Source organism: Suncus etruscus, chromosome 17 (genome assembly GCF_024139225.1).
Source record: "Suncus etruscus isolate mSunEtr1 chromosome 17, mSunEtr1.pri.cur, whole genome shotgun sequence".
Classification (NCBI taxonomy): domain Eukaryota; kingdom Metazoa; phylum Chordata; class Mammalia; order Eulipotyphla; family Soricidae; genus Suncus; species Suncus etruscus.
Window position 1 is genome coordinate 41,445,537 of NC_064864.1, and position 19,116 is coordinate 41,464,652.

The 19,116-nt window shown below is 44.5% G+C and overlaps 2 protein-coding genes across 2 annotated transcripts in view; one reads left to right on the plus strand and one right to left on the minus strand.

Annotated features, from left to right (window-relative positions):
- Positions 1 to 17,161, plus strand: part of PI4K2A (phosphatidylinositol 4-kinase type 2 alpha) — a 35,474-nt gene extending 18,313 nt beyond the window's left edge. The window contains exons 3-9 of the mRNA XM_049790881.1: positions 882 to 1,013; positions 1,623 to 1,776; positions 3,203 to 3,264; positions 9,250 to 9,349; positions 10,148 to 10,281; positions 10,703 to 10,762; positions 16,291 to 17,161. Coding sequence (XP_049646838.1) covers positions 882 to 1,013; positions 1,623 to 1,776; positions 3,203 to 3,264; positions 9,250 to 9,349; positions 10,148 to 10,281; positions 10,703 to 10,762; positions 16,291 to 16,452 — 804 coding nt within the window. The 3' untranslated portion in view covers positions 16,453 to 17,161. The remainder of the gene's footprint in view (positions 1 to 881; positions 1,014 to 1,622; positions 1,777 to 3,202; positions 3,265 to 9,249; positions 9,350 to 10,147; positions 10,282 to 10,702; positions 10,763 to 16,290) is intronic.
- Positions 1 to 19,116, minus strand: part of CRTAC1 (cartilage acidic protein 1) — a 541,606-nt gene that overhangs the window by 188,482 nt on the left and 334,008 nt on the right. The gene's annotated exons all lie outside the window — the stretch shown is intronic.

Consider the following 19,116-nt stretch of genomic DNA (forward strand, 5'->3'; position numbering starts at 1 on the left):
CACCCTTGTAATAGGATTCTGCCCGGGTGATCCTGCTGTCTGTTGCCATGGAAACAGAACTGCCTCTGTGGTAGTGTCATGTGGTAAGGCTGTCATTCTCACTTGATGGTTATTCCTTTTCTTAGTTTCTGCCAGTTTTGGATAGTTTCATTAGTCATAGAAGAATGACGTTTTATTTTATTTTTTAAATTTAGATTAGCTTTGTGAAAAAAATTTGTAGGGATGGGAGACTTCCCAAGCATTGCCCAGTGATTCTCCCTGACAGAGCTTGAGCTCATGTTGCTACATGGGTAAACCCCACTTGTGGTCCAGAACCATGTGCCAGAGATCTAACTGAGGTCGGCTACATATAAGATCTGTGTGATAGCTCCAAAACTATCTCTCTGCTCTCGCCATTTTACTTATTTTGGGGTTATACCCAAAAGTGCTCAGGTATGCGTAGGGGCTAGTTTGGATTCTGTGTTTGGGGGTTGCTCCCATTGTTGCGTGGGGTACCAAACAACATGTAGTACTGGGTATCACACCCAGGTCTTCTCCATGTAGAGCATATGTTCAAACTCTTGAGCTCTCATTACAACATTTCATTAGTTGTAAAAGAGAAATTAGGTATGTGAATAGATAATCACCAAATAGTGTGATGTGATCATCAACTTATATGTGCATTACAGGTTACAATGATGTTGTCACAGTTTGACATCACTATATTAACAGTATTTTGATCTAAACGAGACATACACCTAGCACCTTGGAAGACTGAGAAATGTGTTCTTTCTATGTGCTGGGAAGAACAACATACTGGTAAGCACCTAGCAGTTCTCTGCCATTGTAGTGTCGTTCCACGAAACTTGGCTCTAACCTCCATATTTCTTCTTTCCCTTTAGGTCGTATACCTGGCCAGTGAGACCTTCAACTATAGTGCCATTGATCGAGTGAAGTCCAGGGGCAAGCGCCTTGCATTAGAGAAAGTGCCAAAAGTTGGACAGCGGTTTAATCGCATTGGTCTACCACCAAAGGTAGACGATATGTATGCAGCTTACTTAAAATGACTGTATAGACTAGTATCCCATCTGGGGAAGCAGAGCCCTATATACCTACATATGGATACAGGCAATAGCTTGCTCTTTCTCATTTTGTCAAGAGCTCGGTTCTCCAGAAAAGAAAACTTATTCCTCTGGAACATTGAGATGCGACTCTTAAATTTGGATGAACAATCACTGTTACAACCCTTTTCTCCTCTATTTTCAATGAAATAAGGAAGAAAACACCTGGAAAACATTTTTCTCTGTTGTAACCTCCTGCTGGGCCTTAGAAGGTGCCTGGCTTACCCATAGAGTCTTTATCTTGGGCTGTATTTCCAAATTTTATGTATTTATTTATTCATTTTTTGATTTTTTGATTTTTGGGCCACACTGAGCAGTGCTCGGGTTATTCCTAGCTCTGCGATCAGAAGTTACTCATGGCAGGCTGGGGAACCTTATGGGATGTCTGGATCAAGCAGGATCTTTCCCGGGTCCCTGCATGCAAGGCAAATGCCCTATCATGTGCTATTGCTCCAGACCAAGTAGTGCCAAGTTTTAGATTTAGACTTATATTTCAATACCTTCTTCTCTTCTTGGTTACAGGTTGGTTCATTTCAGCTCTTCGTTGAAGGCTACAAAGATGCAGACTTTTGGCTACGGCGTTTTGAAGCAGAACCTCTCACTGAGAACTCCAACCGGCATCTCCTGCTGCAATTTGAGCGGTTGGTGGTGCTCGATTACATCATCCGAAATACTGGTGAGCACGTGGAGGTTCCCTGGGCTTTGGGCCATCCTGTGGACCAAGGTGGACCAAGGTCCATCCTAGGTGGAAGTCTAAGAACTTGGGAAGCATGGATCTATCTGGTATGTCAGGATGAGATGTTTCTAGATCAGAAGCATTTTGTTCAACCTTGATGGGTCTTAGAAAACAATGAGTCAAAATAGCTTTGTTTAGTTACATGGTATGTCCTTATGAAAGGTCATGAGGCCTAGAAACTAGCTTTACAGTTACCAGGAGCCTCTCTTGCTGTCCTCAGACAAAAGACTCTGACTGTTCCAAACTGCATCCTTGATTGCAGTTGTTCTTTTTTTTTTTTTTTTTTTTTTTTTTGGTTTTGGGGCCACACCCTGTGACGCTCAGGGGTTACTCCTGGCTATGCGCTCAGAAGTTGCTCCTGGCTTCTTGGGGGACCATATGGGACGCCGGGGGATCGAACCGCGGTCCGTCCTAGGCTAGCGCAGGCAAGGCAGGCACCTTACCTCCAGCGCCACCGCCCGGCCCCATGCAGTTGTTCTTAAAGTAGCAAGGCCTGTCATGGAACAGTTCTGTCTTTTAAATACTTTATGTAAGTAGATTCATACAGGATTTGTCATATTGTGGCTAGTTTCTTTCACTTAGCATAATGCCCTCAAGATTTATTCATCTTACAAATATGTCAAGATTTCTTTCTTTTTTTTTTTTTTTTTTTGGTTTTTGGGCCACACCCGGCAATGCTCAGGGGTTTACTCCTGGCTGTCTGCTCAGAAATAGCTCCTGGCAGGCACGGGGGACCATATGGGACACCGGGATTCGAACCAACCACCTTTGGTCCTGGATCGGCTGCTTGCAAGGCAAACGCCGCTTGTGCTATCTCTCTGGGCCCGATTTCTTTTTAAGCTGAAAAATAATTCATTTGCTGGATATACTATATTCCACTTTCCTGATTTTTGCTCAGAGCCACTTTTACTTCTCAGCTATTTAGAATAAAGCTGCATGGACTTGGATGTACAGAGGTCTTTGTTGAGACCCTGATCTCAATTAATGTGATTCTGTTAATGTGATATTCTACATTAATAATTGACTAGTCCAAGTATATAAAAATATCGAATCCACTTTGATTAAAGTGAAAGAAAATTTCATTTTTCTGTTAAGTGTATATATAGATATATGCACACACACATATAACACACACAATCATATGTACATATGAATATGGGTGTGTGTATGTATGTATGTATGTATGTATGTATGTATGTATGTATGTATAGCTCAGGGGCCTAGCACTACACCTGGTAATGGTAATGCTGAGGGACACAGCGGTATAATGTGGTACAGGGGATCAAATCCTGGAACCACACATACAAGTCTTGTACTTTACCACTTGAACATTGTCCTAGTCCTAATTTTCTATTTCTGTTGACAGATCGAGGCAATGACAACTGGCTGATTAAATATGACTATCCCATGGATAGTTCTGATTCTCGGGTAAGAGGTTGATCTATATCTTAAAGAAGATGAGGTAGACTATACATAATATGAAAAAACATACTGGTTAAGGATTTAGGTCATACAAATTCATAAAATCAAGGTGGCACTTGTCATAGTCCAGGTGTTAGGAGTGGGAGGGACTCTGGGGTAATGGTGGTAGGATGGTAACTCATAACAACTATGTAAATCACCATGTCTAAATTAAAAAAAAAAAAGAAGTAGCTTGAAGTTATAGCATAGCAGGTAGGGCATTTGCCTTGCTTGCATGTAGCTGACCCAAGTTTGATCCCCAGCATTCCACATGGTCTCCTGGGCTTACCAGAAATAAATTCTTAGTTCGGATGTCAGGAGTAACCTTTGAGCACCACAGGATGTACCCCCAAAACAAACAGACAAACAAAATGTAGAATGTCTGTATTGCATAGGATGAAGAAAAATATTAAAATGCTTATGATTTTAGGGTTTTTGTTTTGTTTTGTTTTTTGCTTTCTGGGCCACACCCTGTGACGCTCAGGGATTACTCCTGGCTATGTGCTCAGAAATCGCTCCTGGCTCTGGGGACCACATGGGACGTTGGGGGATTGAACCAAGGTTTGTCCTAGGTCAGCCAAGTGCCAGGCAAAAGCCCTACCGCTGTGCTATCGCTCCAACCCCAGAATTACAGTTATTTGATAAACTATATATTTTTTTAAATTTTATATTCTAACACTATTATTTACCAAATTGCTTAAAATACAGTCATTTCAGGTAATAAATATTCAAACACCAGTCACACCTTTCCTTACCAGTATCCCCAATTTCAGACCCAAAACCCTAGCCTGCCTCCATGCAGGAACAAACAAATTCACTTCATAATCATTACAATACAAAGGCAAATGGAATTATCAAAACGTAGATCAACACAGGTCAATTTGAAATGATTGTTCTTTCTCTCCATGGTGTTACTAAAGTCAGTGTCTAAGGATTTAATGGGCTGTGGCTGGTGCTAGTTGAGCCTTCTGTGTTCAGGTTCCCTGAGCTTGTTAGATTACTATGTAACTTCGCCTTCAGATATCCTGGCATACTACTAGGCTGACGCTGATGAAATTTTAAGGCGTCTCACAGAAACTTGTGATTAGGATCTATAGATCTGAAACAAGTTTGGTGGTTTACATTTTGATGAGGTTCAGTTGTGGAACTGAGCTGTTTCTGTTGGAGAATGGAGGGTCTGGCACTGGGTTGCTGTGGTTCATGCAGAAAGGGGAATCTGCCTGAACTCCTCTGAGAAATGCTGCAGAGGTATCAGCCCAGACCAGACTATCTGGGAAAAGTCAGCAGCCATTATTTTTTTTGAAGCTTAGTAGAGGAATGGGGCCGTTTTTCTGCTGGGAAGATGGAGGGTATGGGTAGAGGATGCTGGATTTTCTGGTGGCAGGAGTGAGGGTGGGAGGGCTCGGCTCATCCCCATTTCAAAAATATAAGTGTTTTTAGCCTGTAGTTTGGTCCCACCAGAAAAGTTCTAGCTGCTCATATTATTTCAGAATCATAGTTACTATTAGTGACTTACTGCTATTCATTTGCTGCTTACATTAAAATATCCAGCTCTATTACAATGGGCTTCATGTATACAGTACAATTCTCTGATTATTAGAAAATGTGCAAGAAATATGAGGGTTTGTTTTGTTTTTGGACCATACCTGGCAGTTCTCAGGGCTTATTTCTGGCTCTTTGCTCAGGGATCATTCCTAGCAAGATTGGGGGAATTATTTGAGATGCTGAGGATCAAAATGGGTCAGCTGCCTGGAAGACAAATGTTCTATCTGCTGTACTATCACTCTGGCCCTAGAAACATGTTTATATATAAGATAATTATGCTGATGCCTTGCCAGACAAGAATAAATGTTTTAATATTTGTTCTAAAAATAAATTTAAAAAGTAAAGTTGAGAGGATAATATTTGATAGATTTCTTTTCAATTATTTTTTTTTGGTGACAATTACTTGTTGGATGATGCTTATAGGGTTAAAAATCACATTGTACTGGATAGTAGTCTCAGAAACAGGGCTGAGGAGATAGTCCAGGCATTAAGCTACTTACCTTACATGCAAAGCAGCCATGCAATGGTTTTAATCCTGGTACCATCAGGAGTAGCCCCTGAGCACAGACCAACAGTGGCCTCTGAATACTGCTGGGTGTGATTCAAAAATGAAAAAATTTTGAAAAGGCTCAAGCACATTAGAGGAACTTGTTTAATTTTGTTTGACCCAGTAATTTCTAAACTTAAAACGAAATTATCAATGAAACACTTCTCTGTTACTGAGAGACCACAATTCCAGGATGGATATCATTTTTTAAAAAAAGCTGCTTTCTTCAACTTCCTTTATGCTCTCATTTTCATACTTTACTTCACTTTTATATCTCTATTTAGTGTGCATATTTGTGGGGGAGGGATTGGGCCACAGCTAAAGTGCTAAGAGTCTACGGTTTCTGTGCTCTGGGATCATTCCTGACAATTCTTAGGGACAATATGTGGTGCTGGAGATCAAACTGGACTCAGCTGCATGCAAGGAAAGTGCCTTAACCTCTGTATAATCTCTCCTGATCCGTAGTCTATACATTTTTAAAAATTAGTAGGATGTTTGCTTAGAGACAGTGTGTATTTTGTTATTGTTTCTCAAAGTATTCCAGTTATTCTAGATGAGAAAATGGAATGCAGTATTGGGGAGATGCCTAGATCACCCTTAATCCCAGAGCCTAGGAAGGAGAACAGAGAAGAAAAGAAATCAAAGCAGGAAGGAAGAAGATGAGAAAGGGAAGTAATGGAAAAATAGGTTTTTGGGTTTCAATTATGTTGGTGATGTGGAAGAATGGTATAGCTATATATCCAAAGCAGACTTAGCAACATTGAAAACATGGGATCTCAGCTGAAACTACCAAACTTTGTAATGTGCTTCCCAAAGTGGTAGATGAAATGGGATGAAAGGGATGATGGAGTTTGAGAACACTGGTGATTGGATTTGACACTGGTGGTGGGATTGGTGTTGAAATCCTCCCATATGCCTAAAACTTAACTATCAATAATTTTGTGGGCTACTTTTTTGTTTGTTTGTTTTTGGGCCACACCCAGCAGTGCTCAGGGGTTACTCCTGACTCTGCTCTCAGAAATTGCTCCTGGCAGGCTTGGGGGACCATTTGGGCTTCCGGGAATCAAACCTGGATTTGATTGTGCAAGACAAACTCCCTGAAGTGTTATCACTTTGGCTCCTTAACTATCAATAATTTTGAAAACGATAGTTCTTTAATTAAAAAAAAAAGCAAAGGCAGAGTGCTAGCACAGCGGGTAGGACTTTAGCCTTGCATGCAGCTAACACAGGTTCAATCCTCGACATCTCCCCCTCCCCCCAATTGACATCCCCCTCCCCCTGAGCCTGCCAGGAGTGATTTCTGAGCACAGAGCCAGAAGTAATCTCTGAGCACCGCCAGGTGTGGTCCAAAAACCAAAACCCAAACCAAACCCAACAAAACAAAACAAAAAACAACAAAGACAGAGCCGCAGAGATAGCATGGAGGTAAGGTGCCTTGAATCCCGGCATCCCATATGGTCTCATTGTTAGAGTTAGAATTAGAGTTGCCCATCACCCCAAACCCCAGAGAGAAAGAGACTGCCAATTTGTGGTACAAATTACATCGAGATTTTATTTATTATTATTTTTACCTGGGTGCCCCGGGGTCTGACAGTTTCCTGATGAAGTGCATGGTCTCTGGAACCTGAGCATTCATAATGTACAGTATTTATAGGATTTCTGAGATATTCCATGCAGCAATCATTTTATCATTCAAACACAATGCAACATTTGCTTGACATGTGAGACAATAGTTCTTTCGATTTTAACCACAGATATCCTTTTCCCATTCCCTCTGCATCCTATGTGGGCAATTGAACAGTCTTACTTGACATATGAGACAATGGTCTTACATCAGAACCAATTTTAATGTATAGCTTAGATAAGGATGAGAGCATTGTTGTACAAACATACTTTTACCAGAAAAACAGGACCAGCCTTAGCCCAGTCACGTCTGCTTATCTGTGCAGCCTTTTCCTGGTCACGTCTTTTTATCTGTGCTCCTTGCTCAGGCTCAGAGCCTGGTAGGGCCTGACTTGTCATGACTAAAATTAATCCTAGGCAAATCAAACAAATCTTATAATAATGTTACAGAGGTAAATTAGTATATTAGTATAATCCATTTCAGGCTTTAACACCATGAGCCTGCCAGGACTGATTCCTAAGCACAGAGCCAGGAAATAACCCCTGAGCACCATAGGGTTTGGCCAAAAACAAAAACAACAAAGTAATCCAGTTATTTGACATACAATTGACATACAACATTATGCACATTTAAGAGGTACAATTCATGATCTGATGTTTTATTGTAAAATATTTGCTGCAATAAGGTTAGTTAACACTAACTGGACCTTCCTTCCTTCCTTCCTTCCTGACTCCTTCCTTCCTTCCTGCCTTCCTTTCCTTCCTTCCTTCCTCCTTCCTTCCTTCCTTCCTTCCTTCCTTCCTTCCTTCCTTCCTTCCTTCCTTCCTTCCTTCCTTCCTTCCTTCCTTCCTTCCTTCCGTCCTTCCTTCCTTCCTTCCTTCCTCCTTCCTTCCTCCTTCCCTCCCCTCCTTCCTTCCTTCCCTCCTTCCTTCCTCCTTCCTTCCCTCCTTCCTTCCCTCCCTCCTTCCTTCCCTCCTTCCTTACCTCCCTCCTTCCTTCCCTCCTTCCCTCCCTCCCTCCCTCCCTCCCTCCCTCCCTCCTCCTCCCTCCCTCCCTTCCTTCCTTCCTTCCTTCCTTCCTTCCTTCCTTCCTTCCTTCCTTCCTCCTTCCTTCCTCCTTCCTTCCTTCCTTCCTTCCTTCCTTCTTTCCTTCCTTCCTTCCTTCATCAGCCGCGTGCAAAGCAAATATCCTATCTGCTGTGCTACTCCCCAGCTCCATCTCTCTCTTTCTCTCTCCCTTTCTTCCCTCCTTTCTTTCATCTCTCTTTCCCTTCCTTTTTTTTTGGGGGGGGGCACACCCGTTGATGCTCAAGGGTTACTCTTGGCTATGTGCTCAGAAGTCGTTCCTGGCTTGGAGGACCTTATGGGATGCCGGGGGTATCGAACCGCGATCCGTCCTAGGCTAGTGCTGGCAAGGCAGACACCTTACCTCTAGCGCACCGCGCCGGCCCCTCTCTTTCCATTCCTTCCCTCCCTCTCGCCCTCCTAACTCTCTCCCTCCCTCCTTTCTCCCTTCCTCTATCCCTCTATTCCGGGCCCCCCCCCCCCCCCGGTCATGGCCTCAGGATCATTCCCAGTTCTACTCTCTTCTGATAGTTTAGTGCTGGGGCCTGGGAATACTAAGGGCCATCAGCACCACATCTGTTGCTCATGGGACCTATGATGCTGGGATAGAACGGGCACTCCACACCTTTGAGCTGTCTCCCCAACCTTGTCATTCTCTTTTTCACTGAATCAAGGGATCAGAGTCTCTGGTGCAAGAGTAGCCACTGCTGGCTTCCATGTATCTATTATCTCATTGAGAAATGTGGGCACCACTAGTGAGAGTCAAGGGCCACACAGAAGGACATTGAGCCAACTCCTAGGAAATGTTTTCTAAGATAGCAATAATTCCTCGAACTTTGAACTAGCCAATCAAGAAGTACCATGATTATACTGTGCTCAGATAGCAATTTGGAGGCTAGCTCAGATATTGAATAGATGAATGGCATGCTTTAAAAAGCCTCAGAAAGGAGCCAGAGATAGTCCAGGGGGTAGGGTGCTTGCCTTTCATGCAGCCAGCCTCGGATAGATCCCTGGCATCACATTCCCTGAGCACCACCAGGTATGATCCCTGAGTACAGTGTCAGGATTAGTCTTTGCTGAGTAATCCACACTGTTGGGTGAGACCCCAAAACAAAACAAATAAGGTCTGAGGAGTATGGACCCTAAGATTGTTGTTTCTCTTTGTTCTTTAGGACACAGATTGGGTATTGGTGAAGGATCCTATTATCAAGGTTGCTGCTATAGACAATGGGCTGGCTTTCCCCTTAAAGCATCCTGACTCTTGGAGGGCATGTAAGTTAAGACCAATCTTGCTTAATTTTGTTTTTATTTTTATTTATTTTACTTTATTTTATATTATTTTTGGGGGGTCACACCCGGCAGTGCTCAGGGGTTCCTCCTGGCTCTGTGCTCAGAAATCGCTCCTGGCAGGCTCAGGGGACCATATGGAATGCCGGATTCGAACCACCGACCTTCTGCATGCAAGGCAAACACCTTACCTCCATGCTGTCTCTCTGGCCCCTTGTTTTTATTTTTAAATCTGTGTAATGGAGATAGACGACCTCAATCCCAGGCTTCTTCTAAGAGTTAAAATTATTTTGCTGCACAGCAGTTGGGTCACTTGCCTCGTTGCAGATAAGGCTCTTTTCAGAAGAAGCATCTTGGTATCTCAGTAATAAGCAGTTGTTTCTAGATAAACTTAGGTCTTGGAAAACCATATCAGATCTGGGAAAGAACTCATATTTTGGGACTAGGCAGAAATAGGTCTGATTCTAGTTTTTCTACTACTAATAATAACCTTTAGGCTTAAATATTCTGTTATAGTTCAGGAGATCAGACTTCTTTTGACACAGGTCAAAGACAAAGATTGAAAAGATAAACATTTCATATTTGGCAGCATTGAGGTGGAGGGGGATAGGTTGAGGGTCATGCCAAAATACTGCTAGGGTGGTGAGACACACTAGGGTTGTGCCAGGGGAGGGATTGTGGCATATAGTACTCAGCCTCATCGCACACTTGTCACTTAGACCATCTCTTGGCCTGACTGGTACTTTCTCCATCAGCTTTACTGTTGTCCTTTTCTCTTTTCAGATCCTTTTTACTGGGCCTGGTTGCCCCAGGCGAAAATACCATTCTCTCAGGAGATCAAAGATCTGATTCTTCCAAAGTTATCAGACCCTAACTTCATCAAGGATTTGGAGGAGGACCTCTATGAACTTTTTAAGGTTAGCCCCGGGAGCTTCAGCCTTCTATCGACATATAGCAGAAGGAATTCCTAATGGTTTCTCTACGCAGTCCTGAGCAAGCTCAGGAGATTGGCTAATGGCTAACATCTCTCTGCTCATGTTAGCCAGTGAGGAGCAAGATTCCCACATGCTGACAGCAAGACCCAAGTGGGGCAGATGTGAGAAAAATTTGCAGCTGTGAGGAACCTTGGTGTGTATCCTTTGCTTTGTCATATGGGTACAGTGATCCTGCAGAGCTTGGAGTACTACAGAGCTAGTGATGAGACTCAGTTTCCCCGTTTGTGACATAAAAAGTTCTTGGGGTGGTTAACTTTAGCTGATCTCTTATTGGCTTTCCTTATGAAGAGTTTTCTCATCTGAGGGATTATGTACAGACTCCATCGCCTGCTTTCTTTTGCAGAAAGATCCTGGTTTTGACAGAGGCCAGTTCCACAAGCAGATTGCTGTCATGCGGGGACAAGTAAGTGGGGCCATCCCCTGGCAATATGCCTAGAGTCTCTGGGAGGGTTGAGTGCATGCATGTATTTTGTGTCCTATTCAGGGTGTTAGCCCTGACACATGTAGCAGAGAGGTCTCCTCATCTCCTGCCTCTTCCTTCCCTGGTGTCCAGTGAGTGACTGTGTGCCAGCACTGGATAGTTCATTAGTAAATGAGCCCAATGCTCTCTGGTTTATTTTCACCAAGTTGCTCATAGCAGGACTCCTATGTCTCCAAGATTAAGGGCTGCTCTGTGGAATCAGAGGGGCTTTACCACTTTTCAGCTTCGTGGTCTTGGGCATGAGCCTTTGTTTCTTTGTTTATAAAATTATGATAATATGGGGCTGGAGGGATAGCATGGAGGTAGGGCATTTGCCTTGCATGCAGAAGGATGGTGGTTCAAATCCCGGCATTCCATATGGTCCCTGAGCCTGCCAGGAGCGATTTCTGAGCATAGAGCCAGGAGTAACCCCTGAGTGCTGTCAGGTGTGACCCAAAAATTAAAAAAACAAAAACCCGGGCCCGGAGATATAGCATGGAGGTAAGGCGTTTGCCTTTCATGCAGGAGGTCATCGGTTCGAATCCCGGTGTCCCATATGGTCCCCCGTGTCTGCCAGGAGCGATTTCTGAGCCTGGAGCCAGGAATAACCCCTGAGCACTGCCGGGTGTGACCCAAAAACCACAAAAAAAAAAACAAAAAAAACCCTATGATAATACTTTGCCAAGTTGGCCAGGGGATTACATGAGATAATACACACCAAGTGTTCGGTAAGAGCAGTATCTGGCACATGGTAAGCCTTCAGATATTGTCTTTGTCTTTGTTATAATTTTTGTTGTTTTAGCTATAATTCTTGTTTTAGCTTTCTTCTCAAGTCACCTTGAAAGAGAAGTTAGAGTTCCCTCCCCAGGGCATTGTTGATTCTCCAAAGCAAAGCAAAAAATATGTTTTTGGGAGTGAAGCAATGGTACAGTGAACGGGGCACTTGCCTTGTGTGCTGCTGACATGGTTCAATCCCCAGCATCCGACATGGTTCCCTGTACACTGCCAGGAGTAATTTCTGAGTACAGAGACCAAAAAGAAAAAAAAAAAGTTTTGCGGGGGTTGGAAAGTTAGAAGATAGTACAAGAGTTAAGGCATTTTGCCTTGCTGTCTATAGAACCTGGTTAGAATCCCTGGCATTATATGTTTCTCTGAGCACTGAGCTAGGAGTAAGCCTTGAGCAGTTGGGTGGCCCCAAAATTAAATAACTTTGGGGGGGGGTTTCAGGCCACACCCATTTGATGCACAGGGGTTACTCCTGGCTAAGCGCTCAGAAATTGCCCCTGGCTTGGGGGGACCATATGGTACGCCGGGGGATCGAACCTCGGTCCTTCCTTGACTAGCACTTGCAAGGCAGACATCTTACCTCTAGCACCACCTCGCCGGCCCCGCAAAATTAAATAACTTAAAAAAAAAAAGTAGCGTTGAAGCTCTGGTCAGACTTCAAAACCTCTTTGAAGTACTGTGTCTCTAGCTGGGTAGTTTCCTGCACACACACCCACAGTCCATGGCAGTTTTCTTCACCCTCTGCCCTCATTGGTGAGTGAATTCAGGCATTGAATAGGTAAGAAATGACCCGAGCCAGTGAGGAAGGGACTCTAGTGCTGGTCACCTAGTGACTTCCGGTCTCTGGGCCAAGGCAGTCTCTGGTTCTTTATGGTAGTATTCGTAGGCCACAAATAGTGAATGGAAGGTGTATGAGTTCAGGGGTCAACCCAGCACATTCTACTTGACCTTGAAAACCTTCAACACCTGATTATTTTGAGAAGTTTAAAGAAGGGGTTCTATAATCAGAGCTTTTATGCTGATCTACCAGAGAAGATGTAGTGTGAATTCTCATGTTGACAAGGGGGAGAAAGGGCAGTCTCCTTTGACATATGCCTGCAATATTTACAGGTATATGTCAGAATGGGTAAGGAGCATTGCTGTGGGCTAGGTTTTAGGATCTGGTTGCGTTAGAGAACTTCTTTGAGTTCTCTCAGGAGAGTGGATTCAGAGGTGGCAAAATTTCTGAGGTGGCAAAATCTGAAGAAAAAAGAGACCACACATGTATGTGGGAGAAACAGCATGTTCTAATTTTTTTTTTCTTTTGGTTTTTGGTTTTTGGGCTACACCCGGTGGCGCTCAGGGGTTACTCCTGGTTCTGTGCTCAGAAATCGCTCCTGGCAGGCACTGGGAACCATATGGGATGCTGGGATTCGAACCACCATTGGTCCTGGGTCGGCTGCTTACAAGGCAAATGCCCTACTGCTGTGCTATCTCTCTGGCCCCATGCATGTTCTTTTTTTTTTTTTTTTTTGGTTTTTGGGCCACACCCGGTGGTGCTCAGGGGTTACTCCTGGCTGTCTGCTCAGAAATAGCTCCTGGCAGGCACGGGGGACCATATGGGACACCAGGATTCGAACCAACCACCTTTGGTCCTGGATCGGCTGCTTGCAAGGCAAACGCCGCTGTGCTATCTCTCCGGGCCCGCATGTTCTAATTTTTAATGTGTGGGACAGGTATTACATAGGAGGTAAATTGCCAGTCACAGGTATGAGAAGAATGTTCAGATTAACAAAGCACAGATATTTTTAGTACACAAAAACATTAACAGTAGCCTTGATTAATTTACATAACAATTCCTCTGATACTCAGACATGGTGAAAAAAATCTGTATCAAGTGAGAGTCCTGAGTTAACAAGAAGGTTAATTTTAACATCTCAAAGCAGATCTTGTTCAGATATCTAAAGATGTAAATTTGGGGGTAGGCAAGGAGCTAAGTTTCCTATTTCTGTGGGAAGAGGTTTATTATGCAATAAGGGACAAGTGAAAGAGAAAGACTTCATCTAAAAGAAATGCAGATTTTATACCTGGTAAAAGTTTTGACAGCCCTTTACATCCTGGCCAAACTGTTTCAATGTAAATTCTGAGGTAAAAGTCAGTCAACAAATACACAAGGTCCTTTCAGAGATGTCCCAAGAAGCAGAAACTGCAAGGGCAGTTTAAAGATAGAGAAAAAAAGTGGTGGGTTTTTTGTTTGTTTGCTTATTTGGGTCACACCGGTGCCTCTCAAGGGTACTCCTGGCTCTGTGCTCAGAAGTTGCTCCTGACCATATGGGATGCCGGGATTTGAACCACCATCTGTTCGAATCAGTTGCATGTAAAAAAGTTGTTTCTTTATTTTGGTGCTGAAATTTTCCAGGTAGAGAAATTTAATTAAGGCTATATTTGCCTGTAAAAATCCTTATGTTAGGAAGTAAAAGGTTTTACTATATACACAGAGCAGAAGGGAAAATCATTTATAGGCCAATTAAATATTTGTAAAAAGGAGGCAGAATGTCAGTACGTACCATGATGCAAATCTCACTGTAAGATATTTCTCAGGAATTTTGTCCAGCCATCCACAATGGAGGAAATTTCCCAGTGGGCCTTCTGGTGAAATATTCCTCAGGAGTTTTCAAGTTAGCAATCTGCACTAAGAAAATAGCATCTTAGTGGGCCTTCTGACGATCCTCCTCTAGAAATATAGAAATTCCTTGTAATGGTGCAACAGAGCATGTGGTGTCCGAGTAGGACCCTGGAACAGAAGCACAGACCAGAAAAGCAAACACTTCCCAAGTGCCGAAGTGCTCTGGGTGATTTCTCAATTTTGGTAGAGGACCATGGTTATGCAAGCCCATATAAGGAGAAATTCACAACTCTGTACTATCTTTGCAACTTTTTCATAAATCTAAAATAAAAATAAAATGTATTGGGGATAAAAGACAAGAGACAATAGCATTGAAGAATTCAACTGAAATCTCTTTTTATACTTGATATTTGTTTTATAAGTTTTACTTGATGCATGATATTCTATTTAATTAAATGTGATTTGGGGCCATACCCACTATGCTTAGAGTTTAGTCTTGGTTCTGCTCTCGGGGATCACTTCTGGATATCTGGCAAGGACCTACCTGCTGTACTATCGCTCTAGTCCCGTCATTTATTTCATGTAGAATATGTATACATGATAATTTGTAGGAAATTAGATATAGGGATTTAAAATAATAAGCCAGCACAAAACACCAGTTTCAGATATGATCACTATCCCAGGATAGACTTTTAGAAAATAAAGGTGTGGGCCCAGAGAGATAGCATAGCGGCGTTTGCCTTGCAAGCAGCCGATGCAGGACCAAAGGTGGTTGGTTCGAATCCCGGTGTTCCATATGGTCCCCCGTGCCTGCCAGGAGCTATTTCTGAGTAGACAGCCAGGAGTAACCCCTGAGCAACGCCCGGTGTGGCCCAAAAACAAAAAAAAGAAAAGAAAAGAAAAGAAAGGTGTGGTTAAATTACGATATTCCTATCTCTTTTCATTTCTGTCTAAAGATATTATAATCAGTTTTTCATGTTCGTAAGATATTTTGAATTGCTCATTTCTTATCCCTCAAACTGTTCACTGATCTTGTACTCTTAGGCTTTATACTGTTTGTAGTGAAAGAAACATGATTGGTTGGGGCTGTTTTGTGCGTAGTTAGTGTATTTCTTAAAAATAGAATTGTTAGAGGGCCTGTTAAGCTGAAAGCCTTTATTTGGTGTCTTTGTTGACTGGAAGGGAGAGGCAGAGAAGTAGTGGTGTTTGTTTTTACTGTATTTGGGGTGTAAAGGGTAGCATTCCTGGCTCTGTGCTCAGGGTTCTCTCCAAGATGCTCTGGGGACCATATGTGGTGGCAGGATTTAACCCAGGTTTGCTGATTGCAAGAAAAGTATTGACCTACTTACTATCTCTCCAGCCTGTTTTCATTGTGTTTTAAAGTGACTGAAGAGGAGTCCTTTTTATCTTGATTCACCATTTCTATTTATTCATTTTTGTTGTTGTTGTTGTTGTTGTTTTTTGGGTCTCACCCAGCAGCGCTGAGGGGTTACTCCTGGGTCTACGCTCAGAAATCGCTCCTGGTAGGGTCGGGGGACCATATGGGATGCCGGGATTTGAACCACCGTCCTTATGCATGTAAGGCCAACACCCTACCTCCATGTTATCTCTCTGGCCCGAGCTTCATATCTTGAGCCGGTTCTTCCAGCCCTCATCTCTGGGAATTATTTCAGTGTCTTTAATTTTTCTTAAAACCCATACATGAGTGAGACTATTCTGTGTCTCTCTCCCTCTGACTAATTTATTTTGATTTTTTTGTTTGTTTGGTTTGTTTTTTTTGGGTCACACCTATTTGACGCTCCGGGGTTACTCCTGGCTATGCGCTCAGAAATCGCCCCTGGCTTGGGGGGACCATATGGGACTCCGGGGGATCGAACCGAGGTCCTTCTTACGCTAGTGCTTGCAAGGCAGACACCTTACCTCTAGCACCACCTTCCCGGCCCCTTGATTTTTATGAATAGTCATTTGTCTGTTGTTCCTTGGTGACTTAGCACTGATTTAGAGGCACATGCTGTTTGCCAGCCTTCTTCCCAACTCCTCACTGCTCTTTCTTGTTTTCTTCCTTGTCGTTCCCTTACAGATCCTGAATCTGACACAGGCCCTGAAGGATAACAAGAGCCCCCTGCACCTGGTACAGATGCCGCCCGTGATCGTGGAGACAGCACGCTCGCACCAGCGCTCCAACTCCGAGTCCTACACACAGAGCTTTCAGAGTCGGAAGCCTTTCTTCTCTTGGTGGTAGCCCCACAGGCCCCAGAGGCACTGACTGGCACTGTCAGAGACTTGGGCTGGGAGGAAGCCTAGGATCGGGGGTGAGGAAGCCTGAGAGAAGAGAGCAGTGCCCTTGAGAGCCCCAGCAAGCAACACCTGCAGGGGGCTTGGACCCTTCTGAGGGTGCAGGGTGCTTGGGGCTCCTGTCAGTGTCCCTGTGCTGGGGAAGGAGCAGCTCCTTTTGGCAGCCCCTGAGGCAGGCTGAGGACTTGCCTCTCCTCCCTGACACCCTTCTCTTGCAATTCCTCCTTATATTCTGCATCAGAAACAAAACAGAATGTTTAAATACTAGTAGCTTCACCTAGGCAGGATCCCAGCTCTCTTCCCCCATACTTGTGGTTGGGAACATTCGGATGCCTGATTCCAGTGGACCAAGGCAGCCGGCAAGGTGAACCAGGGCCACATCATTCCTTCGGGTCTTTGCCAAGTTCCTGTTCCCCTCTTTTCCCACCAGTGCAATAGATGGACAAAAAGTCCCTGAAAACACCCGTGGTGGTGATCCTTCTGCTCCAGAACCAACTCCGGCAGCTCTGCTGTCTGCTGGGACTGCCTCTTGCCTTGTCTCTTCTCAAAGGCAGGAGGCAAGATGCTGACTTCCCAGCAGGCAAGAGCATCTATGTGGCAGAAGTGTGTGTGGGAGCACCCTTGTTCTAAGGGTAAATGGTCCCAGACATGCTTCCACCAAGGCAACACGCCCTCCCAGCCCTCTCCTGTCTCAGTGTTTCGTGATTTTGTTGGGGTTCTGGTGGAGGTCTCAGCTCTCAGAGGACAAGATTTCAAGTCTTTGGGCTTTTTTTTCTGTCCCGCTGCTGCTTGGTGGATGCTTCGTAACTGGTGACTTTCCTTTGCTCCCTCATCTCTTGGTCTGGGCCACTGTAGCAAGGCTTCTTGAGACAAACAGGGCCCATAGGAGGGACACCTCCCCGCCCAGTGCCTGTCTGCTTAGTCTGCATTTCCTGCTTCCATGGCGCCCCTCAGCCATCCTCCTTGCCAGGTGTTCGAGCCATTTCTACACCAAAGCGAACGGCCTTAGGCGGGCATAGAGAGGTGCTGTCTGTGGCTCAGGGCAGCCCTATGCTCCTGGACACTTTGAGTGTCCCATACCCTGCTATTGGTCAATCAGCATTGGAGAAAGACTATCTTGAAGGTTTGAAAAACAACCAAAGAAAGGGAGTGAAGACTTCGTTTGTGTGCCTGCTGCTTACTCAGCTCCCACTGTCCAGGTGGTGGAGGACAGTGCAGGCCTCACCCGTCAACCGCAATGCAGGTCCATCCCTTCCATTCCTGACCCCAGGAATGCGTGTACACACACACACACACATACACACTCCTCTCTCTCTCTCCCCTCTCTTCTCCCCTCTCTTCTCCTCTCTCTCCCCCCCTCTCTCTCTCCTCCCTCTCTCTCTCTCTCTCTCCCTCCCTCTCCCTCCCCCCCTCCCTCTCTCTCTCTCTCTCTCTCCCTCCCCCTTTCCCTCTCCCCCTCTCCTCCCCCTTTCATACCTTCCATGTCTGGCTTCAGGAGTGCGTGTACACACACACAAATGCATACTGTCACCCTTCCCATCCATCGTATTCGTACTCACACACCCCTGGGAACGAGATCCACATGCCCACTCTGGATGAAGGTAACAGCTTGCCCGCCTGCCCAGCCTGACAGTACACACTATGCGCCCTCTTTCCCTTTCTTTCCTGGTCTGTCTCTCTTCTCCGTGAAGCCTGTACACAGGTTGCCTTGAATGGGGCTTTGGGAGAGCCGGGGCTGCAGAGTGCCAGGGCCAGCTTCTGGGTGGCAAGTGCTCCCAGCACTTGGGTCTGGCCCAGACCTGTGTACGTGATAGATACTGCCCCTGAGATGACAGGGAGGAGGTGGGGCCGAGTGAGCCCCTTGGTACTGTTCTTCGAATGCACTGTAGAATTGTATCCAGATCAATGCAATGTATAAATAACAAGCCCAAATCTGACCTTGATTGTCTAGTTTTCTTTGGTGGAAGGAAGAAAAGTTGAATGCAATTTTTGGACAAAGAACTCTTTCTGTGAAGTTAGCAAGCTTGGGCTCTCAAAACTACTTCCCTCTATTGGGTGAAAATATAGGTCCTAATTTCTATAGTCCCCATGCTCAGAAAACTAAAACCTATTTTCATGACTCATTTGATACTCAAACCCAAATAGAACTTCCATCAGTAATGACACTATATGTAATCCTCATGAATCTCACTACTTATGGTGCATAATTACTCATATGTTTTGAGATGTTCCTTTACTAGGAATTATATACTAAGTATTTGAACTGACAACATCCTTAAAAACAAAAATTCTGGTTTCCAAAATGTAGCCCCAAGAGTTTGGAATGAAATGTAGAGAAGTGTCTCCTCTTGGCCTCAGGAGGGAAGAACTGCTAAGTGTGCCTCACTGGGGGCCCTGGCTCCCTTGTGTGCTGGATAAGCCTGTAGAAGGGAGGAGTGGGAAGTTGGCCCCACTGCCCATGAGCAGACTCGAGACTAATAGTCAGCTCCTCATCTCAAGGGTTTACAGGGCCCAGAAAGCCTAAGGTAACGCAGGAGAGGGTGATAGATTCCGATGTTCCACCTGTGGCTACTGGGAAGGAAGGTATTGATTGGCAAAGGAGTTGACACAA